A 12150-nucleotide genomic window follows, 5' to 3' on the forward strand; every position below is an offset into this window, starting at 1 on the left:
TAAGAACAGCTTCTTCTCCAGAGCGATCTCGGCCCTGAATGGGAAGCCCGGACTTTGAAAGTCATCTAATCTCCCTTGCTGTATTTTACTATATTGTTTAATTAGTGTTTTTATGGAGCAGTCAAGTAATTTCGTTGTCCCTGAAGGGGGCAATGACAATAAAGATATTATTATTATTATTATTATTAATTATTAATTATTAGATTCCTGCCGTCCAGGGGGGTTGGACTAGATGATCCTCCTGGTCCCTTCCAAGTCTATCATTCTATCATAAACCAGCAGAAAGTTTTGCTGTTGTTGAATCTTTTTGATAGAAAATTTATTGGAAATTCCTTCCTTGGGATTGCATGCACATGGGAATCCATTTTAGCCTTTTGGTTTCAGTTCAGATTTTCAATGAGGGGCCAAGTGGATCTCTGACCGTTCAGTGATGTGGGAATGCCACCAAGAAAGAAGCAGATCCTTGAAAAGTCTTGTGCAGAGCACTCATAGTTTGTGCTCATCATTGCCTTTGCCTGGTTTTCTACCTCTTTAGCATGTGCACAGGCAATACTCTGTTCTACTTTAATTACAGATATGTAACAGTCAGTGTTTATGCTCTTGTAGCTGAAATTATTGTTTGAATCATCAAGCAGAAGCTGGCACTGAAGAGACTACTTAATAAGTATACATAGTCAGTCCCAGTATTCCATAATATATTCTTTTGATATGTTATTTTATATGGTGTTTAATATCCGTTGGCTTGCAGTGGGTTTTCCTATTGTCATTATAATTAATCCCCATTTGTTCAAAAACGAATGTTCACCTACTCTGTATATGTACAATATCCCCATTGACTAACAAATGGGTATTCATCAAGTCACTAAGAGAATCAAAATACCATTCCAGAAAATCAAGTTAATCCTTTCTGTTTGCTGCTGAATTCTCAGAATTTCTGTTTGGAATGCCAATAGGGTATTAATAAAGTAATAGGTGAGGTCTTTATACACTCCACGCATATTAAGTGGTTTGATAGCGTTGACAAACCAATCTGTGTCCACAGAAAATATTATCAGTGTGTAATAGCCTTGAGTTAATGTAACCAGCAATACAACACAATTCTTCAGAGAGAGAAATATTAACTGCAGACTTGAGACTTTTTCTTCTCATTGTAGACAAATTTTGCTTGCCCTAGTATTTCTTTATGCAACAGTTCAAGGTTCAGAATCATAATGAATTTTACATAATTTTATGTAACTTCTGTGCTACGTTGTATCGCAGGTATGCTATATTAGATAGCTTTAAAATTATTAAGATGTCATACTAGATATCTTCCTGGCACACCAATGTAAACACATTAGCCCAACTCAGAGCTTCTTGCACTCTGCTGACATGGAGCTCAGAGCTATTACGGACTTCCTTGCTTGCTGAAAAGTTGGAAATAGCTAGCACTTGCAAGCGCTTTCACCTGCAGCCTGAACCAAGTGGGGGAAATGCATGCGTGTGCATCAGACCTTATGCAGACTTGAGGTGTCACAGAGTTGGAGCTATTTTCTTACAAGTTGATCTCAATGGGTTGGATCTAAACTGTTGGTGGATAGAACTCACTGGCAAAACCCACCTCCCACTCTCCATCTGGAGCCTCCACTGGTTCTGTGTGTCCTCCATGAAAAGACAATGTCTTTCCTATTTAAGGATGGGTGTCTGGACACAACACAGTGAAATCAGGTTCTTCTTTCCAGAAGCATACACGCCAGTCTCTGAGCGGTGTGAGATTCCAGGGGTTCGAGGCGCTTACCCAGGATTTGGTTTCCTTGGAATGAGGGATAGCTGATACTGTGGTGTCTTTAAAATATAAGGTTTATTTACACATAGAAACAACCTGAGCTTATGATGGAGGAACTCACAGCATTAACACCCCAAGAGGGCCTTGCTTCTCTCATAGCCGCAGGCTTGGATTCAAACCGGAATCAGGCATGGTTCTGTCTCTCCCAGCTGTCTGGCCTGCAGAAGTTAGAAGCTTCTTGCTTCCAGCTCACACACACAAATCCCAACCCTGGCCTTTGCCTTTCTAACTACCAGTGAGTTGAGGGAGGGAGCTGTCTGGCACAGAGCCACTTCCTTTGTTACCTTAATGGCCCATCCTTACTTAGATTTTAACCCTTGCTGGGTCCAGGAATTAGAAGAGACTCAGGATATAGCCTCCCTCTCGCCCTGCAACTCACAACAATGCAAATCATAAAATTGGTGATGATAAAAATGGCAGCAGCCAGTAAGAGTGTATCAGGGCCAGTTATTTTGACCTGCTAGAAGTCACATGATGATGATGTAATCACGATAGGGCTCCTCCTCTCTCTGGAAGCATAGGCCAAAGCAAAATAAGCTTGTCTGGCAAACTCCCGCTGGCTGTTGGTAAATGGCACTCTGTTCCCTTCTCCAGCATCCTAAAGCAAACAGAGGGTATTGGATTATACATGTTCCCAAATTAGGAAGGTAGTGTATGAGTTTAACCTTGACAGTTAATATTATCTGAGTTGATGAATCGTAGGCAAATTTATGTGGCTGGCTGAAAGGAGACCATGATCTGCCAGTAGACCTCAGAGTGATTTGCAGCAGATTGACAAGGGTTTCTGTCTCCCAATCGTTGAACAATGGCAAGAACACAAAGGGTACTTTCCATCCAAAATAAGACTGCTGAAACAAAGAAGGCTTAGGAGGAAATCAGGAGTGAATTTGTGTGTGAAAGGACTGTGAGTTTTGTTCTGGGGCTTAGCATGTGCTCAGAGGCCTTGCTTCTTAATAGATACTGTATGTCAGTCCATCTGGCTCTCCACTGGTATTTTTTACCTACCTCAACTTGGTGATCCTTGGAGATCTAGTAAAAAGAAAGTCAAAGGGTAGAGATCCCACAGGCATGAAGTCTACCCATCTCTGTGCTAGATTTCCTGAGACGGGAGCTCTAATTTATGAATCTTATGATCATCAATAAAGGTTGTTGTTGTTTTTTAACAGAGTCTTATTTTTCTCTTTCAGAAAGCTATTGCCTATCTCTTTCCTTCTGGCCTGTTTGACAAAAGGGCCAGACCTGTAATGAAGGTAAGAACACAATTCAGTGCTGTAAATATAAAGAGAGATTTTGTATCAGTTGTCCTAACATTTTTCTATTTTATTATATTTTTAAACAGCATCCCGAAGAAATGTTTCCAAAGCAAAGAGGTATGTGCAGGTAGACTGTGTATGTGAAACCACTTAAGTTGTTTTCTGTTATGTTCACATGTACACGAAAGCTGGGATACAAAAAGCTACTAAATGTGCATCTGGAATTTTCCCATGCCCACTGTGTTTTTATATGTTGCGGGTGGCGCTGTGGGTTAAACCACAGAGCCTAGGACTTGCCGATCAGAAGGTCGGCAGGTTTGAATCACCGCGACGTGGTGAGCTCTCGTTGGTCGGTCCCTGCTCCTGCCAACCTAGCAGTTCGAAAGCGCGTCAGAAGTGCAAGTAAATAAATAGGTACCGCTCTGGCGGGAAGGTAAACGGCGTTTCCATGTGCTGCTCTGGTTCGCCAGAAGTGGCTTAGTCATGCTGGCCACATGACCCGGAAGCTGTACGCCGGCTTCCTCGGCCAATAAAGCGAGATGAGCGCCGCAACCCCAGAGTCGGCCACGACTGGACCTAATGGTCAGGGGTCCCTTCCTCACTAGGAAGCAAAGATACCCTTGACACATCACAGACTGCTTCAGAATACCTGTTGCAGAAGTGGCTTGCTGTGTGTCATTGGGGGTTGAGGATATAGTAAAAATAATCAAACAAGTTCAATCCTCTTTGGGTATGCAGAATAATTTGCCAGGCCCTTTGGATCACACACCATATTTGTGTGATTCCTTTATTTGTTATTTTGCTCTTCTTTTAATCTTCCTATGGTCATTTCTCAGTTGACCAAAGAGATCGTGAAATTTATTGGCGATCGCAACGAAAATGTAATATTGGGACACTGGAATTCCACAACTTTTTACCTTGCAGGTGGTGGTTAAACTTTCTGCAGTCACTAATCACAGTGTTTATATCTTATCCTTAAGGTTCACAGATCTTGGTCCTTAAATATCTTGACTTTTTAGATAGAGGGGAACGGTTTATTTTTTTTAAAAGAGCTGACCATAGCCTGTTTCCATAGTTGCAGCTCTATATTGCTGGTATATCTTTAATCTGGAGCTGCACTTTTCATACCAGTTCATTCTTGTTGGTTTCTCTTCTGTGTGTGCTTTGCTATGATTCCCTGTGTGAATGTGCCTGATGCCAACTTGAGATTGCAATACAGAGCATGAACACTTGGAAGCAAGTTCAATTTAGATCACTGGGAGCTAGTATTGGGCTATATTATAGAAATAAGCATATTTAACTGCAAACAGATAAGGCTGAGGTAGTATGTGCATTTTTAATATGCTAAATATTTCTATAAATGCTTAGTTTCTGTGACCAGTAAGACCAGGCTGAGAGGTAATAAGCTTAGAGTGAAGAACTGTCACATATTAGACAGGATCATAACCTTAACGTGGTTAAGCAGTGGGATAAATTATTAGCTGAGATTGTGGTGCCAACGTTGTCTTTTTATAAAAAATTAACAGCAGAGGATATCCTGGCATTCTCTGAACGGTGTGGGAGGGGGTTCTGGGTGCTGCATGGGGTTTTATTATTCCCGTTTAAACTATAGTTTGTTTTTTAGACTTCTGTAATTACCATTACATTGGCCTCCTTGTTTCTTTTCCTTCAGCAATCCAGTGGGACAAAGATGGCCGCCCATTTCACTTTCTCTTTTACACTGGCAAGCAGTCCTATTATTCTGTAATGCATGTAAGTTATCTAATGGCTTTGTCCTAGTGGACCAAAAGAATGGTCACTTATTACATAATGTGTATGTTTGTTGTAATTTTCTTAGGGCAAACTCGTTACCAAAGGAAGGAATGACTATTAGCTTTGGTTTCCCCCATAGTTACTAAACAGGTCTTGCTACGAAAGAATTTCAGACTGTGATAAGTAAAATACTAACCAAAGATGACCAGAGGCAAATTCGTATGGTAATCCTTTTTAAAATGTATAGTATTCTTGAAGGAAAGGAAAGTTGCAGAAGGCAGCTAGATGTTTCTTATTGACGGCCATATAAGATAATGTGTGAACCAGGTTTAAAGCTTTAACTTACATTTCCTTGTAATAGCTTGACATTTGAGCACACAGAAAATTTGCAAGAGGCCAGTGCTGTGTTTTGACTGGCAGCTATCCTACCCTTTCAAACATGAGAATTGGTGTGCGTTCCCCTGGAGTTCACATTGCTTTGTTTAAAATCGGGGCCCTGAGTAAAGCACTAGCCTCAACCACTTTTACGTTCTTTTACTCGGAGGCTACAAAGAACAGCCTCTCCATAGAGCATGGGTACTTTGTGGCTCTCGGTTATCTAAATCCACTTTGACACTGACTCGGTGCTGGTACACATCTGGGTAGAGAATGTGGGAGCTACCCACATGCTGTTGCCCACTACTGCATTGTGTTAGGATATGAACACTGGTAGTGGTAGAAATCCTAAGCCTCATGTCTGATCATTGTGGTTGTTGTGTTAGTCCTTAGCTTGTCCTTTCTTTCCTTTTTTCTGCTGCCTTTGCACATCTCACTTCACACATTAGGTGGTCACTAAACAAGTGAGCTGATTTCCCATCTGACTTGTTTTGTTTGCTAAGCTGTAAGAAATCTAGCTTTAATTTTATTCGATTGTCCTGCATCAGTATGGTGAAGAAAGTCTGCAGTTGCCTATTTTTCCTTTTTCTTTTAAGAACAGGCACTTATGAACTTACAGACAAGTTCCTTCCCCAGGTCCAAAAGAGAATGACACCTCTGAAGTGTGGGCATGGGATTAAGGTTTTTTTGTAAAAAATAGTAGGTAGATTAAAAGTCTGTTCAAGTATTGTCCAACACTACCCAGTAAGGTACAGGAGGAAACATCTCTCCATGCCTATTAACTGTAATCGCTAGGCATCAGACATCCGTGTTAAGAAACACTATGTCTGCCTGGCTTGCCACAGCTGAATTTCTGGATTAGATGGAATTTTGGTCAGTCCAGCATGGCAATTCTTAGTTGAGCCCATACTGTGATTTCTAGTGACTCCTACATAACAATCCACTAAAGCGTGCGTAGCTAATAGTGCCCTTCAGATATAGCAGGACTACATTTCCTATCATTCCTAACCATTGACCATGTAAGTTGTAGCTGATGGGAGTTGGAGTCCAAGAATATCCGAAGGGCATCACTAAAGAATCTCTGAACCTATTTCCTACAGAAGGAAGATATTGATAGTATTTGATGCATGTTGTCTATTTGTAGAACTTGATTCGCTGACTTTGTGGAAGAATCTAGTACAGTCACACCTTGGGTTACAGACTCTTCAGGTTGTGCCTTTTCAGGTTGTGCACCGCGCCAAACCCAGAAGTGCTGGAATGGGTTACTTCGGGGTTTCGGCGATCGCGCATACGCAGAAGCGCCAAATCACAACCCACGCATGCGCAAACACGGCACTGCAGGTTGTGAACACTGCGGGTTGCAAAAGTGCCTCCCACACGGATCACATTCACAACCCATGCATCCACTGTAGAATGAATTGTGTACTGAAGTTCAGTTATAGAAATGTATTATTATTATTTTTGTAATCTGATTGATAACTTTTCAGCCTGGTGATGCCGTTGAACTCTTGTTTCCCTTGGTATCTACTTCTGGTTGCAGTACCATTTAGAGGACTTCCTCTGTAAAAACAAAAACAAAAAACACCATGGCTTTACTGTGCATTTTAGAATTATCTGGTGTGTGTTTGTACTCCGCACACCCAAAGGACAAAATCCCCACTTGTCAGGTACATTTATTTCTGTAGAGGGAGAAGAGAGGAATTATTTTTTCTTTTGGTTGACCTTGGGCAAATGAGCTTCTTGCCCTGGCAGAAATGAAATGAATGATAAATGTAGAGTGTGTCTTTGCTGAGTAATGGAGCTGCAGCGTAGGCTTTCCAGAGAGGTTTTCTCCTGCACAGCCTGAGGCAGCCTGAGGACCCCTACTGTTCATTTAAATAGGTATGTCAAATCTGCCTCGAAACGCTGCTGGTTTGATCTGTGGTAATATTTGTGAAGGTTCCATATGGACTTGAGCCCCCTGCAGTGCTAAGAAATAATGTACAACGCTTCATGGTGCAGACGCAAATTTTCTCTGAAAAGGGATGCAGCGCTGCGTTTTAGCTGTCGGAGAGGATGATGGAGCTGACGCGCTAGGCCTGTCAACTTGTTACACGGATGGGTTGCACGCAGAGAGGCTGTGGAAAATCTGTGCCTTTTAGCTTTTCTACTTAATCACGGTTGTAGCATTGCCTTTAGACTGTATGCTACATTAATTCTCTTCCTGCCTTCTGCCTTTCATCCCAAGTTTCACGGAAAAAAGTAAAGCATGCAGGTCTTGTCGAGGAGCCTTATCAAGCAGCTGTCATCTGACAGGCCATTTGCATTTGTTTTGGCTGAAACAGAGCAAGCCAAGGGCAAGATGTTTTGTTGCATTCCATCATAATGAAGAAATTAAAAAAAAAAAATTACAAGGCGCCCAACTTTTTTTTTTTTTTTTTACCCATTGCTTGCCTTTTGAAAACGGCATGTGAGGTTTTTCCTGAGACACACGGCCTTTTCAAAGAATAGCTGTGCTCACCACTTGATTAAAATCTTCCTGCACACGAAATCCTTTTGACAAACAGAAATGCAATCATTGTAGAATATTTGTAAATTTACTTAAGTCGTGTCAGGGCGTTTAGAGATGTCTTCATTAAAAAGAGTGATATAAATCATTTCATTAAACAGGATTCATCCCATCTTCTGCTCAGGAAATGTGAAATATGTGTAAGGGTGTTAAAGATGAGAATCAGAGGCTAATGGAAATTAGAGAGATACTTGTTAAGTGCCAAACTGTCACTTTAAAAAAGAAAATGTAAAATAAGTTCTCTTTTTTACTGCATCTTGTGCTCATAGCCTTTTATAATTTGCAGTATTTAAAAATTTTATAAAATACATTTTGCCTACATGTGTCAATTACCATTTGCTTTACTGTCATATTTCAGTTCTTTATTTCAGTTGAGCCAACCACCCTGCCATTTATATAGCTTACTTGATGCAGTATGAATAGGCTTCCTTGTAGCATCTACACTGACCACCATCCATCTTGTATATTCCATTTCATATGCTGCTTACATGTTAAAGCTTATTACTACTTTAGCATTTCTATTCCCAGTTTCATCTTTGTTTCTCTGTTTGTTGAAAAGAGTTTAGGCTGTAAATGGTTTCTTTAGTTGCAAATTCAGCTGCATCCTGAAATGTCTTAACCCCTTAAATTCTTAAATTTGTGCAAACCACCAGTTGGGAACCGCTGTACTAGAAGTCTTCAGAATATCATTCATCTTTTACAAGGTTGCATCACTGGTTTGTTTTAAATGGCATTGGAAACCCAAACATGTTATGTCGTATATGTACAGCTATATGTAACAAATTAAGAAACAGAATACAAAAACAGACCAGAAGGATGTTTTCCAACTAACAGCAACTTATAGAATCTGTGTCGGCATTTTAAGATATTGGTTGCATATGAACTCCACCTGTTTCCTCTCTCCAGTGCTTCTGAGCCTGGGGGCAAGAGAACTAAGTGTAAATATATTGATGATGTTGATAACCTACTATGTTTGTTCAAGATATATTTCAAAGATCCAGTAGCCTGGTGCTTGCTCTTAACTTACTATTCAGCAACAGCTTTGTTTAAAACTGCCTGTCTTGTTAATTGACAAGATCGAGGACGCAGTCCTCCTGTTTTATGACAATATATATATGGCTCACAAGTATCTTATAAAATCTACTGCATAATGGCCACATTTGTAAGGGATATAGACATGTATATTTATGACTTTGCTGTTGCCTCTGGAAACTGTTAGTTAAATCTTCACCTATCCGTTCTGAAGAAGCAGGAATTCCTTTTTGAAATGCTTCAGATGTGAACATTTGCCGAGTGACATGCTTCTCAGATTCTTATACCATTGCAAGATAGCATGCATCATTATCCTGCCCATTGATTTGTTATCCTGCAAATAATTTTGCACATGCCTTCCTTTATAGCTATGCACATCAATAAAATTTAAGAACAGCCAGAGTGTTTTGAGGAATGAAGGAAATGGAATCTGAAATGAGCAAGTAAAAATTCCCATGTCACAATGTACCCTTGTCAGTAGATAAAAACTCTTTAGGTTATCTTTTTTTTTCATGTAGACTGTATTTGAGAAAAATAGGTGGTGAAATACATTTAGCCAAAGATGAACTGAAAATGCCCATCCCTTGAGGAGCTATACAGTATCTTGTGGGCTATTATGACCTAGCCACATTCACACAGCATTATAACAGGGCCCGGAGAAGGGATTTTTTTGCCAGTGTTCAGGAAGACAGCATGGTTATCAAGGTTGTGTTTGCATTGCATGCACCATTGGCTGTGAGTCTGGTGCACAGCTTGACTCTTTTTAAAAGTTTGCAGTCCTTGAATTCACAGAGAAACTTGAAAATGTCCAGGCATAGTAAGCTCTGAAGACTCTGAAACTAGAGAGGTTATTTGGTAAGGGCTCCAAAAACATATTGGTGTGCAAATGTCTAAAGGTTTCAGTCTGCGAAACTACAAGACAGATCCCAAGTGTAGGTAACCATTTGTTCACTGCATGGCTACAAATGGGAAATGAACAATTCACCATGTGGTTAGAATCATAATGGAGTAAAAGTGGCCATGTAGCTTTAGGAACGAACTATAATTCCAGCTAACACAATAAGTGAAGCAACATCTTCCTCTTCTTCCATCCATGTAGAGCATCATTACCAATCTCAAGAATGAAGGACCTCACAAGGATAATGGGACATAGCAACCTGTAATCTTCCCCCATAGGCTTGAAGGAAGTTTTCAGAGCCTGCTATCAGATTGTTATAGAGAAGAATAGAGATGAATGTGCCAGTGTGCACTGTAATTTTTATGGTTTGGCTAGCTTCGTGTGACAAGCTTCCATTTTAAAAGGGTAGTCAGCAGTGCTGTATTTCTTACATGGGCAAGACCATCTCTTATCCCACCCTCTTCCAAAGGTCCTGAATTGCCTGGGTTGCTGGTATGTATAGAAGAATGTAATAGAAATTATAACAGTTCCTGGAACTTGATTCAAAGGTGGAATCTACACACATAAAAAAAAAACATTCTGAAATGCTTTCTTTAAAAAGTGTTTTTAAAAATACAATGAATTTTTCATAAGGCTTTCCATCGCCATCTAGTGTCACATTGTATATTGCACTTAAAACACACTTAAAACGTTTTATTGGCAGCTGTATAGCTGAGTCCAAATGCTGAATAATTTTCTTAGGAGCCAAGAAATGTAGTGAACCAGCCCTGCCCCTGTTGACAGAACCTTTCTTGATTGGGTTTTCACAAACTCAGGCCTGCTTTACGTATAATATTACAATTTAAACCATAATTAAATATAAATCAATAAACTACAGTTTTATATGATCGAGCAGCATGCTGCTTTATAGTGTGCTACTCCCTGGCTCTTGCTATTGCTGTCCTGGGAGGAAACAAACCAACAGCTGATTTACCATTATGTGCAACTTGGACTTGTGGTTTGTTTCTCTCCAAACAAACCACAGTTGGAAGGCAAGGTTTGTTCTCGGCTTATCACTTATGGTTTGTTTAGAGACAAATACACCATTGCTGAGTGCTCAATCAGAACCTCTTTTTAGGAAGTTGCAATCGGATAAATGTCCTTATTCTTTTGTGTTCTGGCTTAAATGGGGTGATTCTATAGCTAAAGAGCCTAGATTGTTTGAAGAATTACATTGTTTTTATTTTGGTTATTACTACAGACAAACCACTGGTCACAATGGTTTGTTATAACTGAAATTAGTTAAGATATGTGCTATGCCCCTTTGTACCACAGTTCGGGGGCAAATATGGGCGTTGTGGTACTGTATTCTTGCAGTTGAACTTCTAACATACACACACACAATAATTGTTTTTCTTAAGGATTTTCTTGGGTTACAAAAGCACGTACATTGTCTCCATTTTCAGGTAATAGAGTCCTTTCTACAGATTAGTTACATTAGTTGTGAGACATTAATGTTGAACTTCTAAGTGATATTTGATGCCAAAATTTTCAGCAGAAGGTTTTAAGTGGAGCTCACCCTTTTATCTATTCTAGGAATTGTATGGTAAGCTACTTCATATTGAGGAACACCAAGAACGAATGCGTGCTCAAGGATTATTACCACCTGAGAACAAATCCCAGTTGTAAGTTGTCTCTGTGTGATCATAACGAAAGTATGTTGGGGATGAGAGATGCAGATGCAGTTCTCATACAAATATTTTCAAGATATATCATGCTATGTGGTATTATTAGCCTAGGCCAGATTTTCTCAACTTGGGTCCCCAGATGTTGTTGGACTACAACTCCCATCATTCCTAGCTAGCAGGACCAGTGGTGGGAGGAGATGGTGTCAATGCAAAATGGTCTAAAATAGGTGAGAATTGGGAGGTAAGCAAAGGAGACTATTGAGGAGTGGAGAGTTGATAGGTTGTTGTTGTTTAGTCGTTTAGTCGTGTCCGACTCTTCGTGACCCCATGGACCAGAGCATGCCAGGCACTCCTGTCTTCCACTGCCTCCTGCAGTTTAGTCAAACTCATTCTGGTAGCTTCGAGAACACTATCCAACCATCTTGTCCTCTGTCGTCCCCTTCTCCTTGTGCCCTCCATCTTTCCCAGCATCAGGGTCTTTTCCAGGGAGTCTTCTCTTCTCATGAGGTGGCCAAAGTATTGGAGCCTCAGCTTCACGATCTGTCCTTCCAGTGAGCACTTAGGGCTGATTTCCTTCAGAATGAAGAGGTTTGATCTTCTTGCAGTCCATGGGACTCTCAAGAGTCTCCTCCAGACCATAATTCAAAAGCATCAATTCTTCAGCGATCAGCCTTCTTTATGGTCCAGCTCTCACTTCCATACATCACTACTAGGAAAACCATAGCTTTAACTATACGGACCTTTGTTGGCAAGGTGATGTCTCTGCTTTTTAAGATGTTGTCTAGGTTTGTCATACTCTG

The 12150-nt window shown here is 40.4% G+C and overlaps 1 protein-coding gene across 1 annotated transcript in view; it reads left to right on the plus strand.

Annotated features, from left to right (window-relative positions):
• Positions 1-12150, plus strand: part of MRPS9 (mitochondrial ribosomal protein S9) — a 39154-nt gene that overhangs the window by 16272 nt on the left and 10732 nt on the right. Inside the window, exons 3-6 of the mRNA XM_083438004.1 lie at positions 3013-3075; positions 3165-3195; positions 4751-4830; positions 11259-11347. Of these exons, the coding sequence (XP_083294130.1) occupies positions 3013-3075; positions 3165-3195; positions 4751-4830; positions 11259-11347 (263 nt within the window). The remainder of the gene's footprint in view (positions 1-3012; positions 3076-3164; positions 3196-4750; positions 4831-11258; positions 11348-12150) is intronic.

Source organism: Podarcis tiliguerta (genome assembly GCF_965153285.1).
Source record: "Podarcis tiliguerta genome assembly, chromosome: 4".
In the NCBI taxonomy this organism is placed as follows: Eukaryota; Metazoa; Chordata; class Lepidosauria; order Squamata; family Lacertidae; genus Podarcis; species Podarcis tiliguerta.